Below are 20,731 nucleotides of genomic sequence, written 5' to 3'. Positions count from 1 at the left end.
CCCCGGACAGTCATGACACCTGAATCAATGCCACAATGTGTCCATTCAATTCAAATCAAATAAGCGTCACATGACCTGTTGTTTTCAAATGTACTTTTATACATTGTTTTTATAAAGGAAGTGAATAAATATACTCCTCACTCATTGTAGCTGAACATTTAAACAAGACCATATGGTGCAGATTTTTCTTTTTCTTCTCTTTTTTTTGTTCCTTTTTTTTAAAGAATTTGTTAAACAAGCCAACAATAAAAATAAATCACCACAAAACCAAACGTAGAAGCAATTACAGTGTTTGTGCTTTAAAGTCTTTTAACTGCCATGGCTATTTCGCTAGAAGACTTGCAGTTTCAAGTTCATGTGAGAATACTGGGAGTTTGACACAACGACAACTCAATAAGTGTTCTTTTCACTTTGCTCCCAATTGACTGATTTGGACTATTTGTTGGGATGGAACATTCAATAATACAGTACGTCAAACAAACAACTAGTGGCTTGTCTAAATGTCCTTCAGTGAGTATGTTACTATTAAGGCATTACAGTATCTTCTTACATTGTAGACAAATTGATAGATACTGGAGGATGATTATGCCATATACTGAAAGTCAGAAGTCACCAGGCGCAGTTTATATAAAAAAAAAAAAAAAAAAATGGAACGCTTGAAATAGCTTGATGGACGTTCGCTATGTTATGGACGATTCAAGCTATGCAGTTTTTAGCTGTTAGTATGGCAAATACTTAGGTTGAAAAGTGAGGAAATTTTAATGATAAATATTTTTCTAGAAGTCACTTGTAGTAAGGGAACATTTCCTGTCAGGTTTAATCTTATTGATGAAAAATGTGTGGAAAACAGTTAGTTGCTTACTAATTAAAGAGAACAGGGAAAATTGGTAATCAAAATTGTAGTACCAACTTGTCAAATCACGACAAAGTCGTGTTTTCTTACTGCACACGATGCAGTAGTTGGACGTCTCACACAGCTATGGCGGTGCTAACACACGATATAAATTAGATTCGCCTGTATTCATTGGCAATATTAGAAACTGCCTCTTCATACAACCGCTGATGCAAGTTAAATTGTATGTTTTTTTTTTATAATCTGTACACTATATATATGATTAGGCCTGCCCAAAAAAGGCTGTTTCTATCAAAGAACCCATTCACACACACAGTATCATGTTTTTTTGTTTTTGCTGAAAGGTTTTGGGGTCATAATTCATTTATTCTAAATGATGTCATTCCAATTTCCCGTCAGTCTTGAAAGCAGCAGATAGGGTAACGATTTAAAATGCAACAACACTGTAAGGTACCCATCTTTTGAAATGTTTCTTTTGTAAAAGAAAGAGGAGTTAAACACTCCCAAAATGCAAACAACAAACTACTAAACCTCCAAGATGCAAGCAAAGCACGTGAGCTTGGCTTTTTCCTCAGCGCTTTATCAAATGTGATGAGTATTCATATCTGCGAGGGGAAGTAAGGGCATCATCTGTATGTACATGTCATTTGATTAGTATAGTTAAAAAAAATGTGTTTGTTAAGATTAAGATATGTTACAGGTGACTTCTACTTTGACTACGTGATTAAAGATGTTCAGCAGGCACACAGACTAAAAGAAAATCAAATGAGGCGACTACCGCTTTTGATTTTTTTCTTTGTCGTCAAGTGAGCTTTTTCTTCCTTTCAGCAACCCACAATAAATTAAAATAAACATTATGTTAATCATTTGCACTGAGAGAATTGGCACAGTTGTTTCGTTATAGTCATGAGATAGATGTCAAGTGAGTGAAGCTGAGCGTTTGATATGATTGGACGCCAGGGGCTGAACAATCGAAAAGTAAAAATGCAAAGAAAGAAAACAACAAATTGTATTTACATGATGTTCACCATGACTAAAACTGAAAAATAATGATTATGTTGCACTCTTTGCCTTGCTTTCCGATTGGAATCCAGTCGTGGGCGATGCCACCAAAGACTCGTAAATGCTCTCGACAGTCACTTTGCTTGCCGCTCCGCCGCTAGTACGCCGCCATCAAGGTGGTCAGAGCCAGAACCAGGTACCGGCAGGCCATCGGGACGTGCGCACTACCTGTGCTCCCGTAGGGCGCAGTGTTAGGGGCTGTGGGTGGGAAACACGACAAGATTAGTTGAAGTAGTGCCATCCATCACTTGGGAGCAAATTCAACACTGACACGTGTGAATGGCACCATTGAATCCTATTTTTCAGTTGTGTTGTCAAACTTTGAGTTATTTGACACAAGTTGGTTTCTCTTAAGAACAAGTTGAATAATACCAAATATTTATTAAAAATGCCTTAGGCAGAAGAGAATCACAACAGAACACAAAGTGCATGTTTCATCTCAATGAAAAAACAAACCTGTGCCTTTCAAAACCCATTCTTGGGAAATATTTTCAAATCTGTGCACATTTAGACTTTGAACACTTATCAAAGCAGAGAAAGACAGTAATTAAAAATAGATGTGCACACAAAGCCCAATTAACCTCATTTATTTTTTTGTAAGGCACACAAATTGTTTTATCTTCAATGAAATGTACTTTACAAGGTGTTGTTTGAGTTCATTGAAAATATTAATCAATCTTCTCAAATAAAGTAACATTCACAAGTTTAGTGATGAAATAATGATTAAATCATGCTGAGTAAATATAATTATACAATTGGTAGACAAATTGTACTTAAACTAAAAAAAACAGCCTGCGTTTGTCAATAATAAAAGCAATGATCAAATCTGACAAAACTAATCTGTTATCGCAGCATGTCTCAACTTGAACATTATCAATGTGGCACAAATTTTGTTCAAGCTCTGATGATTACTTGGACATTATGATCATCAAAGATGAAAACATACACGGGGGTAAAAATGGCAAAATACAAACGGCTCTCAAGTCAAATTATATACACCTGCAAATTTGTCAATACGATCATTTTGAATCATGATGTTTAAGTGATTGAATAACAGCAGAGCTTTAGATGTGAGAAAAGATACGGATTTATTTTGTTGGTGTGACCATCAGAAAGCCACCGTAATACGAGCACGCCTCTCTCGGGAGCTGTTTCAGTCCGGCAGCCTTTCATTGGGAGGGGCTACTCCTCAATTCCAACTTACTCTTTTACCTAGCTCAATAAAGTGCACAGGCTCGCACAGAAAGCATGTCGAGGCAGTGCACACAAGCCTCGTTCCACCTGGGGAAATCATGTGATGCAACGCCCATACCAGCAGGGTGTCTATTTACACGGCAATATAATTAGTTTGATGTAACGTTTTTCATGTGGACCTCACGCTGTACAAACACGCACCAGCCAAATGACAAGCATAAAAGTACACACATCCAATTAGTAGCCTATGCACATGACACAATTGTAAGAAACCGGAACTGCACTTTTCGCTCCAGTCGTGTTGTTTTGACAAAGACATACGATAAATTCGATTCTTAGCCAACACAAGAGCTTAGTTTGGACAATGGCAGGCAGAGAACAAAGTGACACCTGTCCTATCATCACCTGACAGCCCTGCTTCTACCTGGTATTTACGCACATTATTTGCTACTATTGAAGTTGTTTAGCTATTAAGGAGAAAACCCCACTGACAGGCAGAGAGAGTGGGAAAGCATCAGTTTGAGATGTCCAAATGAGAGGACAATTTGGTGACGTGTGGCTCTTATGTTTCCTTTTGTCTTTCCAGTTCTATCCTTGTCTCATTTTTCTTTCTTTCCAGCTCGCTCTCCTCTGCTCTCTTCTCCAATCGACAGTACAGGATAATGACACAGTTTTCGGCGAGTGAGCTGAGAAAAGGTTTCCATGGCAACAGCTCCTGTCCTGCTCAGCCAGCCCAGTGTTTGCTGGAGTCTGAGAGCTCGGCATTGTGCTCCAGCCACAACACAGCGACATCATTTGGGCCACTTTCCCTCTTTTCTTTCTATATGCAGTTATTATCAGCGGCTTGCTAATATTTAATTTGCATAAAAGCAGCAAAAGCCACACAATATAGGAAATTTAGGTAGAAGGCTTGTCAGAGTTACTCGGTCCCTGTCTGCACAGTGTTTGACTAGAGCTTATTATCGCTTTGTGTCACTGTGGAAAAAAACGATTTTTTTTAAAACTCCATTGTTTCCACTGTGTGGGCTTTAACTTGCCATTCTAATTAACTCCCAAACCTGGAACTGCCTTGCAACACCATTATACTGTGCTTATTAACATGAAGGCAAAAGACTGTGTGTGTGTGTGCGTGCCGGGGGGGGGGGGGGGGGGGGGGGGGGGGGGCAGATGCAAGGAAGAGGTGGAATCAAAAGAAACGAGAGTGGCGAAAGAAGACACTGATTGAAGTGAAGCTCTTTTGTGGCTTCAATTTAATTGCCATGTACATCAGCACCCGGCTACAATAAAGCATCAGACTGTGAGACAATATATGATAAAGAAACCAACAAGGTGCACGAGCGGCGGGAAGACAAACGGCACTCCAAAGGGGGACGAGAGCTCAAAAATGAGCGGGGTGAAAGCAATATGCTCCAATTACTGTTTTGCAACACATTGGCAATAAAAAGCCTCCACATTGCAAGAGACAAGTCATGAAAAACAAAAACTGCTTCCGTGTTGTCGTTCCGGATCGCAGCCATCAGTTATAGTCCTGGGAATATTGAGCAGACCCTCTCTCCTTGTCTTTCCTGCGTTATCCTTCCAAATCTCCACCGACAGCAGTTTTGTCACCCACATATCATATGTACAACAAATGTTAGGGCCATGAGTCTCACTCGCTATCGACTCAGACAATGAATCATACCAAAATATGCAACAGTGACACTCTATTTGGACTTTGTGTATACTACCGTCTGTTTGTGTGTGTGTGTGTGTTGCACAAAAGGAATACGGATGTGTGAGAATTATTCACCAATGAAAATATTTTTCTTGAATTGCCTTCCAATTTAATTGTCGTCATCTCTCAATTGAGTCGTCTTTCTTAGGGACAACATGCATAGCCAATTAAGGACAGATGAGTTAATGCTTTTCTTTGGGTAAATATTTTTTGAAACTGAAATGTCATCAAAACCCCTCCTAGAGTCTACTTTCTTCATGGCATGGCTTCTGTGGATGTCGTACTCCTTTTTTGTCTTTGCCTTGCATAGATAAATGCAAACGTTGCATGACCATAAACAAATAAGCTAATAAAATAGATACCATACCAGCATTCCCAAACAATTTCTGGGTATCTCCCATCTTCTCTTCCCTCCTTTGAAAGCTTCCAAATTTTAAGTTTGCTGACAGAAATTCTCAAACCTCCTTTTCCTCTGTACCATACTAATAATTACAAGAAGAATCAATGAGACTCTGGTGCGGTTGTATTGGATTGTGTTTTGAGTTTCAGCCCTTTTATTGTTGAGTGATGATTCATCCCTTGACTCGGTCTAATCCCCCAAGCAGGTCGTTAGGAACGACGCGTGGACAGGCAGCCAGCCAGCCAGCCAGCCAGCCAGCCAGGGAGGCAGCAACCCACTCTCCCAAAGGACGCTGCTTCAGATGGGCTCCAAAGGGAGGAGCTCGGTGTCCTTGACCATCAAGTCTGTGGTTCTATCCTCACGGCTCCTCAGAGTTCCCACATGTGATCCTGTGCAAGCAGGTAGTATAGTAGGTTCAATCCCTCCAGATGCAAAAGTCACGGCAACCATCAAGAGTATCTTCAATGTACCGTAATTTTCGCGGTTTTTTTTCATAGTTTGGGTGGGGGGGCGACTTATACTCAGGAGCGATTTATATACTTATATGGTTTTTTTTCACTTTTTTTGGGCATTTTATGGCTGGTGCGACTTATACTCCGGTGCGACTTATAGTCCGAAAATTACGGTACTGAAAAAGCAGCGGTAAGATGGTGGGTCAATGAACTTTCAGGACAGTTAGTGGCGGTATCATCCGCCCTCATAGAGGGTGTCTCCATCCATTTTCGTTTCACAAGCTTTGCCTAAGGCAATTTTTCAATACCATTGTTCCCACAAACAGCATGAGGAGTGTCAACCATGAATATCATGTTGCATCCTAGTCAGTCAGAGTCCATGGTAACTGCACTCACCGACCCATGAGTCTAATCATTTCTACTCCTGTTCTTGTTCAAGGTGAGCAGCTTTGATGTTCGAGATTCATCACCAATCACCACCATAACCAAGATCACCCCACACAGTAATTCCTCAGAGCCCTCATTCACATGCACCTTCAAGCTCATTAGCCCCTCCAATCATTTGCATTACAGCAAGTAATGAAAAGCCTCCATTATCAAAATAGCCTTCAGAGATCATTTAACTGCCTCACAGCAACGCTGCTCCCTGCACATCAAGGTACCTGACTCCGAGCATTTACACCCAACAGAATGCTTTTTTTGGTCTGAAACTTGAATGGCCACTCTCAGTTGTTGTCTCGGAATGAGCAAAAGAAGGGTCACTAGATAGATGGATAGCGGGGGGGCATCTGATTGAAGAGATGCCTTGGCCGTCAGCTTGACTCAATCAATCAATGACTCCGTGGGGTACCTGGACACATGACGGAATCTCATTCAGGACGGCATTTCCGGGGTATTCCTTACAGATTGCCCTCCTTGTCAGGATGGATCGACCCCTTGCTTGACTCTTCTGTTTTAAGCAGGGGGTATTTGTATGCTTTAACAGACAGCCCAGTTATCAGAGGAGAGAACTGGAATACCCGAGTGCTCTGCTCTTATGTTTATTGCACCCATCTATTCAACTCTTGATGTCTGGATTTGGGAAGCCTGCAAATGATGCATTTCACAAGCATGTCTCCTGGGTAAATCTTCGTTTTATTATTTCCCCCCAACACCTAGAGGGTAAATATTCCAGGAATAAACAGAAAGAGTTGAATTTTTAATTACAGTGGATGTTTCAAAAAGTCCAATTATTCAACGACTTTGACTGCTCCCTCTAAATCAGTTTAATGTTTGAGGCTTAATAAAGTGCACTAGGAGACAAACAAATGGTGTCAGCATGCAGCAAATTCCCACAGCCCACCCCAACTCTCTCTAATAATCCCCCTCTCATATTTGGGTCTCTCATGCCCACTCTCGCTAATAATTCCCCTGCCCGCTCTCATCGTTAATTCTTATCAAGAGTTTATTTCTGTCTACAGACAAAGATTTTGCTGAGTCAGTGCTGTGGCCCCCACTGTGATGACAGTGATAGTCTGGCCACTCATGAGCAACCCATGCTAGTAACATTCCCATCAATACAGCCTGATACCATCTGATCTCCAGCCAGGAAGCAAGCTCATCTTCCTGCCCTTCATTTCATCTATTACCTTCTGTATGTTCCCAAAACAACAATCCCTGCTGTTATGTATGTAGGATTATGATAACACAGCTCGTTGTTATCATTCCCCATGATGGAGCCGATAACTGGAGGGCTACGTGTATTTTAGTCCCGATTGATCTAAGATAAACTTATCGCTGCCAACCGCCTGGTTATCACTATCTCACCTGAGGCTACTTGAACAGGACTTGATTTCACTTCACGTCGAGCTCACTCACGCCGAGCCGTAGCTCAAACTCGATCGGGTAGCCCGACTGTTTTTGCCTACGCTGAGCCGGTCATTGATCTCAAATGGATCATCTGTGGTTTACAGAAATTGTTGAACCAAAAAAAAGTGATTAGCATGAGCAGTAGATTATGTCTTGCAGTTGCATTGCATGAGGGTGTAAGAAGGTGAGTCACAACTCAATAGTGGCACACGCCATATGTGCAAGCAAATTATTCCTAACTCTGCGCTTTGGATAGGGCACGCCCATGGGCTTCGACAGTGTCACACTTGAAGTATTTCTTTATTAAACAAACACAGAACCAGAGGCAGTGAACACAATGCAGTTCCTACTCCCCACTCGCTTTCCTCCTGCCTGCCTGGCTGCCTGAGGTCCAGATAAAAGCTTTAGTCTCCTAAAGAGAGCAACATTGATTCAAGAGTGTTTCTAAATCTGCCTCTCACACCATTACTACGGTCTGTTTGGTGAGAGTACAAATATCTCCCTTTCAAATTCACATTTCCGTACTAAAAAAAAAAATCTTCAGATCTGCTGCAATGTCAATAAAAGAATGATAAAGTAAGCTGCAAGAATACATAAGGTCGAGTAAATTGCACTTGAACCGCTTGACACTTTTGACAATTATGTACGTATATTTTTGTGAAGGGTACAACTTGTCTTAGCTGAAACGAGATGACTCATTTCGGAGCTGTTGATGGCCTTCCGTCTGAGGATTTTATTTATTTATTTATTTTAGACAAAGTTTTTAAAAGACCGCACCTGGATGAAGGAAACTTGAGCTGTGGCTTTTAATACAGTATTTTGGACAAAAATAATTTCTAAAGAGAATAGAACACAACAATGTATCCAGTCTATAAGTAGTAATTAATTGGTATATAACTCAAATTCGTTTATGAAAATATTTGCCAAAATGTCAGAAAATATGGTAATCAAATAACATTTTGGGGAGGCACGGTGTCACGCTGCTAGGCATGTTAAGAGGATGTGGGTTCGATTCCACCACCGGCCCTCCCAGTATGGAGTTTGCATGTTCTCCCCATGTCCGCATGGGTTTTCTCCGGGCACTCCGGTTTCCTCCTACATCCTAAAAACATGCAAGCGGTATAAAAAATGGATGGATGGATAACATTTTGGCATAAAATTAAAACCACAAAATCAGCATAGGTGATCTCATGTGAAACATGAGTTTCAATTATAGTACAAGACCTTAATCAATATAATATTCATGTAGTTTTTGCTTTGATGTGGCAATATTTTTCCCAAGTTGCAATGCAGCACAATATGGTAAGGTCTTGTGCAATGTCATGCATGACTAAGGTTTGAATTTGCCAGTTTAAACGGTGCATTTTACTAATTAGATTCATTTATTTATGTAATTACAAATTAGCCTCGGGTGGAATCCTGCTTTAGAGGTTCCACTGTCTCGAACAATGAGAAAATTGCACGTTTCAAGGTGATTAGACTCCTCAATGCAGGAAAAAACAGGTGTATTTGAAAGTTAAGTATGATATACAGTACAAGCTCATTCAATCTGCTCAACGTGCATTTTGTATAATGGCTTCAAAGTGCTGAGCCGTGTGCTCTTTGTGCAATGACAATAATGTTCAGCCGCTAAACTTTAGCGTAACAGAAAAGGACTGATGATCTTCTTACTCTGAAAGGTGTCAAACATCTTATCCGCGCATGTGAAAAAAAGAAAAGAATTTTCCATGTAAATTGATCCTCTTTGCTACACTATAGCAAGCTATGAGCTACTTTAATGAAAAAGCAATAAACAATATTTGAGGTGAAACAATACTGACTGATCAGAGAAGAAAAGGAAAATAATGTTCGTTACATATAATCTGTCGAGAAATTAATGCTCAGAGCAGCACAGACAATTCAGTAAAAAAATGTTATTTAAAAATCTAGAATCTAAGTATTGAGTTGGGATAACAATGCTAATTTATTCAGCAAATTGGACAAAAAAAAAAATCAATATGTCACAAAGGTAAATATTCTTGACGGCGTTATAAATCATTTTTTAAACTTTTAATTTAAAAGACCTTAACTGTAGGCTTGGTCTGATCTGAAACACAAAGTTCCCCGTCAACTCAACCCATATCAATCTGCTCAATGTCATATCAAAGCGAACACACACATCACTGAGATCCGTCCAAAGCGAGGCAAGTTGAACAATAATAGAATGTCTTTGATATTTCTCTGTGATGTCAAAGTCTTCTAGCGGTGAAAGGCACATTCCCCCGTATTCTACTGTTTCATGTTGGTTTGCAGATCTGTGGCTGGGGGCCCACTGGGAGCCACCCACCATCGAAAAGATCTCGCCATGTTATATGGCATTAGCAATAACAAAATGGCTTAATCCGCTAGTCTGCTTTCAAGTGACACGGTGCAGGGTTTCTCAGTTCCAATTAATTAAAAGTCAAAGGTGGCAGACCTATGAGGGGCTTGTAAGATGCTCAAACATGTTAACGCAGATGAGGGAAGATGAAGAAATGCAAGGTGGGTTTCGAAGGCCATCCTCTGTGTAGTTCGCCTTTTTGCCAAAGGCATCTCTCAGCATGCTCAGTGACGTTTCCTCATTATTATGAGTGAATCTAAGGAGGCCAGCTCCTTGTCAAGAGCCTTGAATAAGTCATCAGATGGAAAGCCAAGGGAATAGTAAAGAGTTAATAGTTTCTATTTGGGGCCTTGGGGGGCTTTGCCCTTAAGCACTTGCATTTTAATTCCTCTGTTGCATGAGAGGAACTCGGCTAAAATGAGAAGCCGCTGAGCTGTGCAGGAAGCAGGGAAGTGTTTGTGCAAGGGTGTGTGCTAGAAGAAGTGTATCATTGACTGTCAGCAGCAGCCATCCACAACTAATGCGAACATCCATACGCAAATCCTGCTATCAAACGGGACACACTTGGCTTGGAAGAACTTGTGAAGCTAGCAGACCTGCCAACCTTTGGAAAATGTTCCCAGTGCCACAATACCAAAACTGCAGACACACACACCATCATGGTCATACAATTGCTCTTTGGGAATAATATTGAACAATATGTAAATTAGGGCCCGGTTTACCCATTAATCTGCCTGCCGATTACATCAATTGATTCTAGCCCTTCTAACATCAGTAAAAACCTTTGGCAAATTGGCAGATGTTTGTTGATTGTTTGTTCCTTTACGTACTCTAATCATCTAGAACAAACTCAAGGCCCACGGGCCAGATATGGCCCACTAAATAATTTTATGTGGCCCGCAAAGAAAAATTTTGCATCGACTTTGTGTCATTACTAAAATTACAAATTGTCTTCACTTTTTAAAAACAGATATTGCTAGCAATTTTTATTACCATTAATCTTTTTAAACTATTTGAACAGTATTTACTACTTTGTTGTGTAATTGTGTTTGCTGCCAATTGAGCACTCCAAATTGCCCGTAGGTGTGAGTGCATGAGCGAATGGTTGTTCGTTTCGGTGTGCCCTGCGATTGGCTGGCAACCACTTTGGGGTGTCACCCGCCTACTGCCCGATGACTGCTGAGACAGGCTCCTGCACACCCATAAACCCCGTGGGGACAAGCGGTATGAAAAATGGATGGAGGGATGTAACTTTATACAGTGATCCCTCGTTATTTCGCGGTTCGTCTTTCACAGCCTCAGTGCATCGCAGGTTTTTAAGAATATTAAATATTACGGATATTTCTGTCCATCGTGGCTTTTGCAGCAGCGTCACTTGGAGCGCAGGGCTTTGTCTGCCCATATGACTTTACAGCACACTATTGGCCAGTAGAGGAGACGAGACCAATGGGAACATGTTGATCTGTGCTATTGCCGCTGATTGGTTTAGAGCTGTAAGAGCAATTCTAACCACGCTTTATCTCAGCAGACGGGCATAGCAAGCTCGTGGTCAGGGACATGCAGAAGGTCGTGCCAAACAGAGGCCAGAGCAGATCATAAAAACAGGCTTTCGCTAAACAGGCATCGCACTACACGGCGGATCAGGCAAACGGGAATCACGCGGCGTGGCATAGCAGAACCAGGTGGCAGGAAAACGTGTATCAAGACAGACAAATCACCGCAGACTGACGGGCTTGCGGGTTTAAATATACGCCCTAATCAGCCGGCAACAAGGACACAGGTGGCAGCCATCAGCACGTATTAGCGCACGCTGTTCCTTATTGGACCAGTGCAAGGGCGCGTCAGCCAGCCAGCACGGCGAGAGCAGAGCGGAACCTTGACATGTTTACGGTAGATTTTTTGTGACGGAATTTTAGTGACGCCCTAATGTTTGTGCTCTCACACATTTTTTCACCTATCTTGGAACTAATTATCAGCAATAAACGAGGGATCACAGAGCGTGTGAAGGAGATTTGGCACCATCAACGGAGGCTAAACTCTTGTTTTAGAGCAGGCAGCAACTCACTGCCACCTCTTCTGTCACATATGAGGACTACACTTGTCCAATTAAAATGACAGCTTTGCAGACCTTTTTGTGATGTTTTGAGTGACAAACGGTCAACAAAAATAAATGCGTACCCACTACAGAAAAAGGTTGACAGGTTCCAGGGACCAATTATGCTGCCACATTGTTTTGGCTGCTTATTTATTCGATAAGGCCTTGAAAGTTCAACATTTTCAAAAGCAGTCCAAAGGTGGAGGATTTAGGAAATTATCTGGCTAACCCAAACACCATAAATGACATTTTAGTTGTTTTTGCAGGTTTCGTAAGTATTAATCTTATTGCAAATGCTTTTATATTTCCATTAGGTCATTGCGTACCAAGGATTCGTTCAAGAACAAGCATGTTCTACAATATTTTACTATGCCTTCAATGAGTGATTGTCTGGTTATGCCACACTAAACTGAATTGATAACCTTCAGTATTATTGTAAGGTTAACTGTCTCTTAGCTATCCCAGAGAGGACTAAAATTGAGCTGATTGAACTAACCTTATTTAACAGCAATACATTCCCCCCAAAGAGAATGCCATTCCTTAATGCCATGACCTTTTCTAACCACGTTAAAAAACCTCAAGCTCTTCAGGTGTGGTTTGTCAATAAAAAAGCATTGGAAGACAGCGGGATAGTCAGTGGATCTACTCTGTCCAAAACCGCTGATCGTTGTCGGTCTGTGAGAGCTTTTTTCTGACAGTGGTTGAAGTAAGTTTGAGTGTGATTCTAGTTTATTTAAGTGGTTGGGAGAAGCTTTTTGCAGGCTCCCATAAAAAATAATTACAAACATTGTGCAGCAGCAGAGCCAGTATGAGTGTAAAGTTCACAAAGGGGAGTGCAGAGGAGTCACCAAAGAGTCTGACATAAAAGAAAAATATGAAATGAAAGAAAAGACACCAGAAAGGACTATGAGAGGTTGGCACACCCTACTCGATGCTGTGCTGTAAGGACAGTGCATATGGATCCATGTAGTCGATAATACCACATTGCTGAAGGTGAAACAAGTGCAGCAAGTCAAGAGGACTTCTTTAAAAATCTCTTTATGTGGACAGAGAGGAGGATGAGGGGAAAACCTGCTTCGTGAGAGCACCATTGAGTCCTCCTGTCACACTTGGGCCAATGTGAGATGTGTTGTTTGTCCGTAGGATGCCTTGAAGAGCAGCTTGAAATCAGATATGGCCAAAGCCAGCCCAAGAAAAAACGAGAAGTTGCACAGAACTGATGACTAACAGACACTTTGAGAGCAATGTTTAAAACTCGTCAATGATCTCAAGGCGTGCTCTCTGATTTCTGATGAATTCCAATACACAAGCAAATAAGCAGTGTGGGTCAAGGGAAAGATGCAATATTTTGCTCAACACCCTTTGACTAAAATGAAAAAGGCAGCTGTGGCCAAGTGGTTAAGATAAGCGACTGCCACCATGGGGATCCCACTTGAAGTTGTTGACAAAAAAAAAGCCCTTCAGCTTTGTCAAGTGTGGACAGACAAAATTAGAGAGGATTCAATGGACCATCCAACAACTGCTAGACTCGGGCTGTGTTGTCCTTCAGCAAGACATTGAAACACTGAACTTTTCCTGTGGCACAAAGTTGCCCCCTGTGTTTACTACTGCTTTGAGGTAAATACAGAGGACGGATTTTGCGAGTAAGCATGTATTCATGACAATAGAAATTCTTTAAAAAAAAAAGCCTTAAAAATGGAAAACTGTGACCTGTGTTCAGCACCTATATACTTCACTCAAAATAATGATTAAAATATAATGAAAAACATTACTGTAATTTGTGGACTATAAACCGCACCTGAATATAAGATGCACCAGCTATAATTCGGGGAAAATCCTGTTTTGTTCATATATAAGCCGCACTGGACGATAAACCACAGGTGTTTTAATGTTTAATTTCCATATATAAGAGAATATGCACAAATCATACAATGTCATAAAAATCATAAAAAAATCCATAGATAAACCGCACTGGACTAAAAACCGCAGGGTTCAAACCTTGTGCAGAAAGTAGTGGCTTGTAGTCTGGAAAATAAAGTATGTACTGTATATCTGAATAAAGAAGAAAACAAAACACAGGTACAAATATTCAGCAGTTTATCAAAACAAGTAAAATGGTATTCCATGACAACAGATTTTATTGTGGGTGAAATAATGCTCCAATATTGGGATGTATTCTGTTCTGGCAAAACCGTTTTGAAAACAAATGAGCGCAAAGCGCATTGCAGGCTTCTTCCTCGGTCTGAGTCAGTCAGAATGTATTTAGAATAGTGATGCTAATTGCAGTGCAATTCCCACCATTTATCATGGCGTGACATATACGAGGCATTCTATTCGTTCAAGACTCAACAACATGGGAAACGGCATGTCGCGGGTGGGAAGGATTCCAGAGGTTTAAGTATTTTAAAGATGGTAGGCTACAAAGACTCCATCTCCACTGGCACGCTCACATAAAACACCGATAATCTGCTGCAGACCAGCTGTCACATATGAAAACCTTTGAAAACCCACACCAAGAACCAAAACAGAGGAGTACAGTATATTCAACTTAGCTCAATGGTGAGCACCCCCCTCTGTCAAAAAAAGTTCCCAAATCTAGTACAGATAATTGCACCATGCATGGGAATAAAGCGATGGTAACAAATAATTACTTTGAGAATGATTAGAAACCGAAGAGCACGAGCTGTGGAGTCATCAAACAAATCTAATGGGAGTTTACCTCGTTAGGCTCTGAGGGTTCGCAGGTCAAAGGCAATGCCTTCGTTGTGAAGGATCACTGGAAAGGATGGCAAAACTTCACTTTCATTACCACTGCGTGTTCACTCTCTTAGCTCAAAATTACCGTAATTTCCGGACTATAAATCGCTCCGGAGTACAAGTCGCATCAGCCATAAAATGCCCAAAAAAGTGAAAAAAAACATATATAAGTCGCTCCGGAGTATAAGTCGCATTTTGGGGGGCAATTTATTCGACAAAGTCCAACACCAAGAACAGTCATGAACGAGCAACAACAGGCTAAACGATAGGTGTGCTAACGTGACATAAACACAAACGAAGAGCAGAGAACGGCCCTGACGTAACATTCAGAGTTATTCAAAAAACTATTACATAAATAACACGTTAATAAAACCATCTGTGTCACTCCAATTCATTAAATCCATCGATCGTCCTTTGTCAACAATGCGTGCGCGCCGCTGACTGCGCTTGCACTTCAAAATATTCCACAGGCCCATATAACGATATATAAATTATATATCAAATAACTATTATATAAGCAATAATGTTATCAAACCATCTGTGTCACTCCAAATCATTAAATCCATCGATCGTCCTTTGTCAACAATGGGTGCGCGCAGCTGATGGCGCTTGCACTTCAAAATATTCCACAGGCCCATATAACGATATATAAATTAGATATCAAATAACTATTATATAAGCAATAGTATTATCAAACCATCTGTGCACTCTAAATCATTAAATCCATCGATTAAATTCCTCGTCCTTTGTCAACAACGCCGCGCGTGCGCCCTGACGTCACCCTCGTCGTTATTCCACAGGGTTGTAGATTGTAGCGTTAACAAAGTACAAGGAAAGACGTGGGTTTGGTAAACGGCTCTTTATTTAACAAAACAAACTTCCAGGCGTGTGGCGGCGTGGACTTCCAGCCACGGAGGTGGAAGAGAGATCCATAGAATAGGACCGGGCGTGCGTAAAAGCCATGACCGAGCCCCATCCACCGTCCCCGGACAGCCACCCGGCCGAGCGCCGGCCCTCGACTTCCATCCACGGAGGTGAAAGAGAGCTCCCTAGAGTAGGACCGGGCATGCGTAAAAGCCATGTCCGAGCCCCATCCACCGTCCCTGGACAACCACCCGGCCGAGCGCCGGCCCCAGACTTCCATCCACGGAGGTAAAAGAGAGCTTCACAGAATAGGACCGGGCGTGCTTAAAAGCCATAATAGTTTTTCAAACCTTCTGTGTCACTCCAAATCCTTAAATCCTTCAAACTCTTCGTCCGCCGTGTCACTTAGAAACAAAGCCGCTCATGATGCCGGTAGTACGTGGGGCCCTTCGTCATCCCGTGATCAATCTTTGTCCTTTATGTAAACAACCGCCGCGTCGCGCTGCTGACGTCACTTGAAATTCAAATTACAGTAATCCCTTGCTTCATCGCGGTTCGTTTATCGCGCTTTCACTTTTTTTTTTTTTTTGGGGAAAATGTTTGAAAAAAAACCACAAGTCGCTCCTTATTACAAGTCGCCCCCCCCACCCAAACTATGAAAAAAAACGCGATTTATAGTCCGAAAATTACGGTACACCCATTTACCAAAGGGTGCTCCCAGCACATGAGGAAGAGCGATAGTGATGTAAACTGCACAGTGTGAGACCACTACCATCAACAAAATTGGACCAAAAAAAAAAAGGCATTTTGTGATTTACTGCAGCCCTTACTGTAAGTATAGGGCTTTCTTCAATCATGCCCCTTAATGCACAAACCATTAGACTCTGTCCAGAAAAAGAATATACCCTGGTGTCTCAATTATAGACAAAGACTGAATCTCGACAGCAGCCTTCTGTGGCCATAAAAGGAAATGGCTATCCATTTTCTGCTTCATCTCTCGCGCAACTGACTCCTGTCTGCGTGTTGGGAGCACCAAATTCCTCTTTCCAACTGAATTGTTTCATTAATAACCACGAGTGCTGTAGCTAGAGTTCCAATTAAAGTTGAAAAAAGATTTTAGTTGAAAAAATATATTTCTTTGTCACATAAGTGACTCTGTGGTCTTTGCTTATATGGAAAAACTTTCAGCTTATGAGTATGACGTAAAATAAAAGATTAAAAACCGGGAAAGATGTCACTACAAAAAAAGGACCTGAGTACACTTTAAATCGAATCACAATTCACAACTGCGTGGGTAGCAAAAGAAGTTCTTTTAAAGTCAGTTCATGCTGGCATGATCTTATTGTATGCAAATGTCGCATTAAGACACGGGGAGTGATGTTCACTGAGGCGGACTTGAATCGCAAGCCGACTTTGATGTTTTGCACGATCACCATGTAACGCTCATGAGCAGTATGAATAACTAGAAAGGAGAGGATACATTTAATGTAAAGGGTGCATTCCCAAGGGACAGAACAAATGGTTTTGAAGTCACCTTTGGTCACAACAAGTCCATCTCTGTATTTACAGCATCCATGGAACTGGAGGTGAAGAATTCGAGATGACATGCATACATCTGTTTATCAGCCACTTGATTTCTATAAGAGTTAACTCTTTGTCAAAAATGAAGGTCAGCATATCGCCTCTAAACAAACCACGAGACCGAAGGAAGGTCGCAGAAGGGCTTGCACTGCTCTTGATCTCGCTACCATAGACTGATAAGGCTGCTGGAAAACGCACTTCCAAAACGGATTATCTGTGTGGGTAGCTCAGTGGGTCTGACAGCCGGCACACAGTGTTAAGTGAGGCAGGCGAATACTAACGCTGTATTTTTTTTTTTGCGTGCTAGGACTCACCGGATAATTCTCTTCAGAAAATAGAACCTTATCAGTGGGATACGGTCCATCCTGATGAATGTTTCATAAGTGCGGTGTATTCATACTGCCATTAACTGGGGAGACTCACAAATCCAAGGACACTGTTGTCCAAGCTGACAATGTTGTAATTGCTACTTGACACATTTCCATATTTTCAGTTTGTGCTTCTCGTTGCTACAGCAGAGATAATGTGAACCTTGTAGAGATTTTACAGATTAATTTATGAGTTTGGTCCACATTTTTAGAGAATTTGACTTTAGGCAGTCCCGTAAGTAACATTTTTCTTTCTGAAGACTTAGACATCTACATAGATCTTGAATTAAAATGTGACCACCCTCACAGTGTTTCCAACCACTGCTTAATTGTGACTTCCCAATAGCTATTTAAATGAAACGGGCCAATCAGAAAGACCTCCAGCACACAAGAGGACAAAACACAGCACAATGGAATTGGAAAAAGCACAATGCAATCCGTATTACGACGCTGGTCAATTGCCAACTGTACATGTGTTGAAAACATTGAGTAACCTTCCTTAACCTGTTCATTTAAAATCCCTTGGGGTAAAGTTTTGTGTGTTATCTTCATTCCACTACATTCAGTCTGCATGGATATTTCTTTGTTTATTTAGACGAAACACTCAGGAATTAGAGTCATACACTTCATGCATAATGCATTTAGTGTTCATTGAACCAGAAGTTTAGTTCACTTAAGCGTGGCTTAGTACAGTTTTTCTACTGTCAAGTGATTTGTAGAAATAAAGACAAGTTACAGCCTCTGGGAATAGATGCTATCATCACACATCTACATTTCATTTCGATGACAGGGTAGCAGCAAGCCAGCAGCTTCAGGCTGCTGTGTATTATGTTGAGCTGAATGCAGACAAAACACACATGCTGAAGACCGGGAGGATATCGGGTTAAGTGGTTTTGGACATAAACTAGAGCACAGTTGAACAGGCAGAGCCAGTAATAATTAACACAGAATTTTGATGTTGCAGTAGCTGTGATGATAACAATTGGTTTGACATTGCTGGGAGAAAGCGGCTTGGGTCACAGCTGGCTTAGGCTCCGGTCACGTTTGCCGTGGTGGAGTTGCGATGGCCGGTGACACGAGTGAACGCCTGAAGTACTCCCGGCTTGCTCTTTGGTAGAATGTGCTGGTGGATGAACGCGCTCACCATCTGTCACAGTTGGTCACAGCGTGGGTGGGAGCGGGTCAGTGAGGAAGGTTCATCTTATCTGTCACCTTGCTCTCTGCTACTGCCTCCATACCGTCCATTTCCAGCCCAAACGCTAAGCTTGCAACTGAACATTTTAGGCTCCAAAAGCCGCCTCTCCACCGCAACGATGCCAAGTCAATTCTCTGCCCACCACGGGCTTTTGAAGAGATTTTCCAAATCCTGTTGCAAACATGGAAGATGGAAAAAAAAGGTTTCTGCTCTTGTTGCTGTGTGATCCATATATTTCAACTGGGACTTCTGCTGTTCCCAAAATTGAGTGAGGCTGTACTTTAAGTGTTCATCTCATATGCATAAACTGGTTTTGTGAAAGTGAATTTTGTTTTCGGTAAATGATTTTGTTACATTCTCATTAATTTCCAGATGATCCAGGAAGTAATAGAAAAAGTCTATTAAGGTCTATTAAAATATGGATCAGTTATTTATTTATCAAATTTGCTTAGTCGGCTCCAACAAACGCTCACTATGAGGAATAAATGCTTCTACTTAATGGTTTGTTTCCCTTGCAGACATAAATTGTATATTTTTCTCTTATACTCCAAACTTTATTAAAAGAGAAGTGACCGCAGATGATAAACAAGTGGAGAGAAAAGTATTTGCTGGTCTCTATAATTATTCTCATTTTTTAGTTATTTAAGCAAGGCAACTTTTAATTTCGAAAAGTCAGGAGTAAACGAGAGAACGGAGTTTCTGCACGAGTTGATCTCCACTGGTGCTCCTTTGGACCATGAAATTGTCATTTGTTCTGCCGGCATTACATCAAATGAGACATGGAGGTCGCGCCAGGTCTGCTACTCGGCACTGAGTTTATTTAAAGTTTTTATCGGACAGAATATCCACGGGTAATTATATTTGGTAGTAGAGGCACGGGCAGGGGAGTTTCTGCCTATCCCACACATTGTCTCCACACTGTCAAATAGGAAAAAATGCTATCTATTCATAAGGCTGGACAATAAAGCCACAAAAACACTGAGCACATCCATCATGCAATACAAAACCTTGCATGAGGTTAGGTCTGGAAGCAGAGGTGAATTGGAATGTTTGAATATTTCAAGAGTTTATTTTCTAGTATAAGGACACGATGATGCGCTTGGTGTTTAACGTCTTTCAAACCGCTTATCCTTTAGGGGGGTCACGGCTGTGCTGGGGCCTATACCAGCAGTCTCTGGGCAATAGGCGGGGTACACCCTGAACTGGTCGCTAGCCAATCACAGACATAACAACATATCGTATATACGAAATATTAGCCCACCACATCACTCCTACTCACCAAAGATAACACTCCATTACCAACAGACATTATATTCTATATCAAATTGTTAACAAGACACAATGCATAGTTTGCAATTTGTTAATATATCTTGCTATAATCCTCTATCTAACTCAGCTAATGTGATGTATGTAAAGAATTACCCATGTAATGAATGGAATAATCGATATGGTATTCGATTCCATAAAGATTCGTTAGTGATAACTCAATATACGGCATTTCAGACAAGAACATATGTGGTAAGAGACTTTGTAGCCACAAAAATATGGCGATGTAATTACATTTTTTAACAAAATTCATAGGGTCAGACAAAAGCTTTAGGTTGCATCACAACCATGCATGTGGTCACATAAAACTCCATCAAATCTTGTGCGACTTCTGCTCAATTAACAACTTAGGAACCAAGCCCAAGTGTTTTTTGCTTTTCAATTGGTATTTTTGGGGTGTATTGGCTGCTGATGCCACCACATTGTTAGCAAAAAGGGAAAAACAAAGAAAGAAAGAAAAAATAGCCCTGCAGGAATGTAGTGCGCACAAGTCTTGGTTAATCGGTCCAAGATGGCTCAACATTAGGTTGACAATAACAACAGAAGAACTAAAGTAACTGCATTTAGTCGTAATGTAAAGAGACTTCGAAGCACTAGCAGTGATTACTTCATTACATCATCCATTGCCGAGCTTCAGAGTTAAGGACGACTAGATAGCCTTCC

General features: G+C 41.2%; 1 protein-coding gene across 3 annotated transcripts in view; it reads right to left on the bottom strand.

Moving 5' to 3' along the window:
• Positions 1-211: 211 nt before the first annotated feature.
• The window catches only part of negr1 (neuronal growth regulator 1), an 89,204-nt gene continuing 68,684 nt past the window's right edge, over positions 212-20,731 (bottom strand). For 2 of the 3 annotated variants that reach the window (XM_037248982.1, XM_037248984.1), the window contains one exon: positions 212-2,113. In XM_037248982.1, coding sequence (XP_037104877.1) covers positions 2,013-2,113 — 101 coding nt within the window. In that variant the 3' untranslated portion in view covers positions 212-2,012. Of the gene's footprint in view, positions 2,114-18,765; positions 18,914-20,731 lie in introns of those variants that run through there. The other variant, XM_037248983.1, reaches the window with a different exon arrangement.

This window comes from Syngnathus acus, chromosome 4 (assembly GCF_901709675.1).
Source record: "Syngnathus acus chromosome 4, fSynAcu1.2, whole genome shotgun sequence".
In the NCBI taxonomy this organism is placed as follows: domain Eukaryota; kingdom Metazoa; phylum Chordata; class Actinopteri; order Syngnathiformes; family Syngnathidae; genus Syngnathus; species Syngnathus acus.
This window is presented reverse-complemented; position numbering and strand designations above follow the sequence as displayed.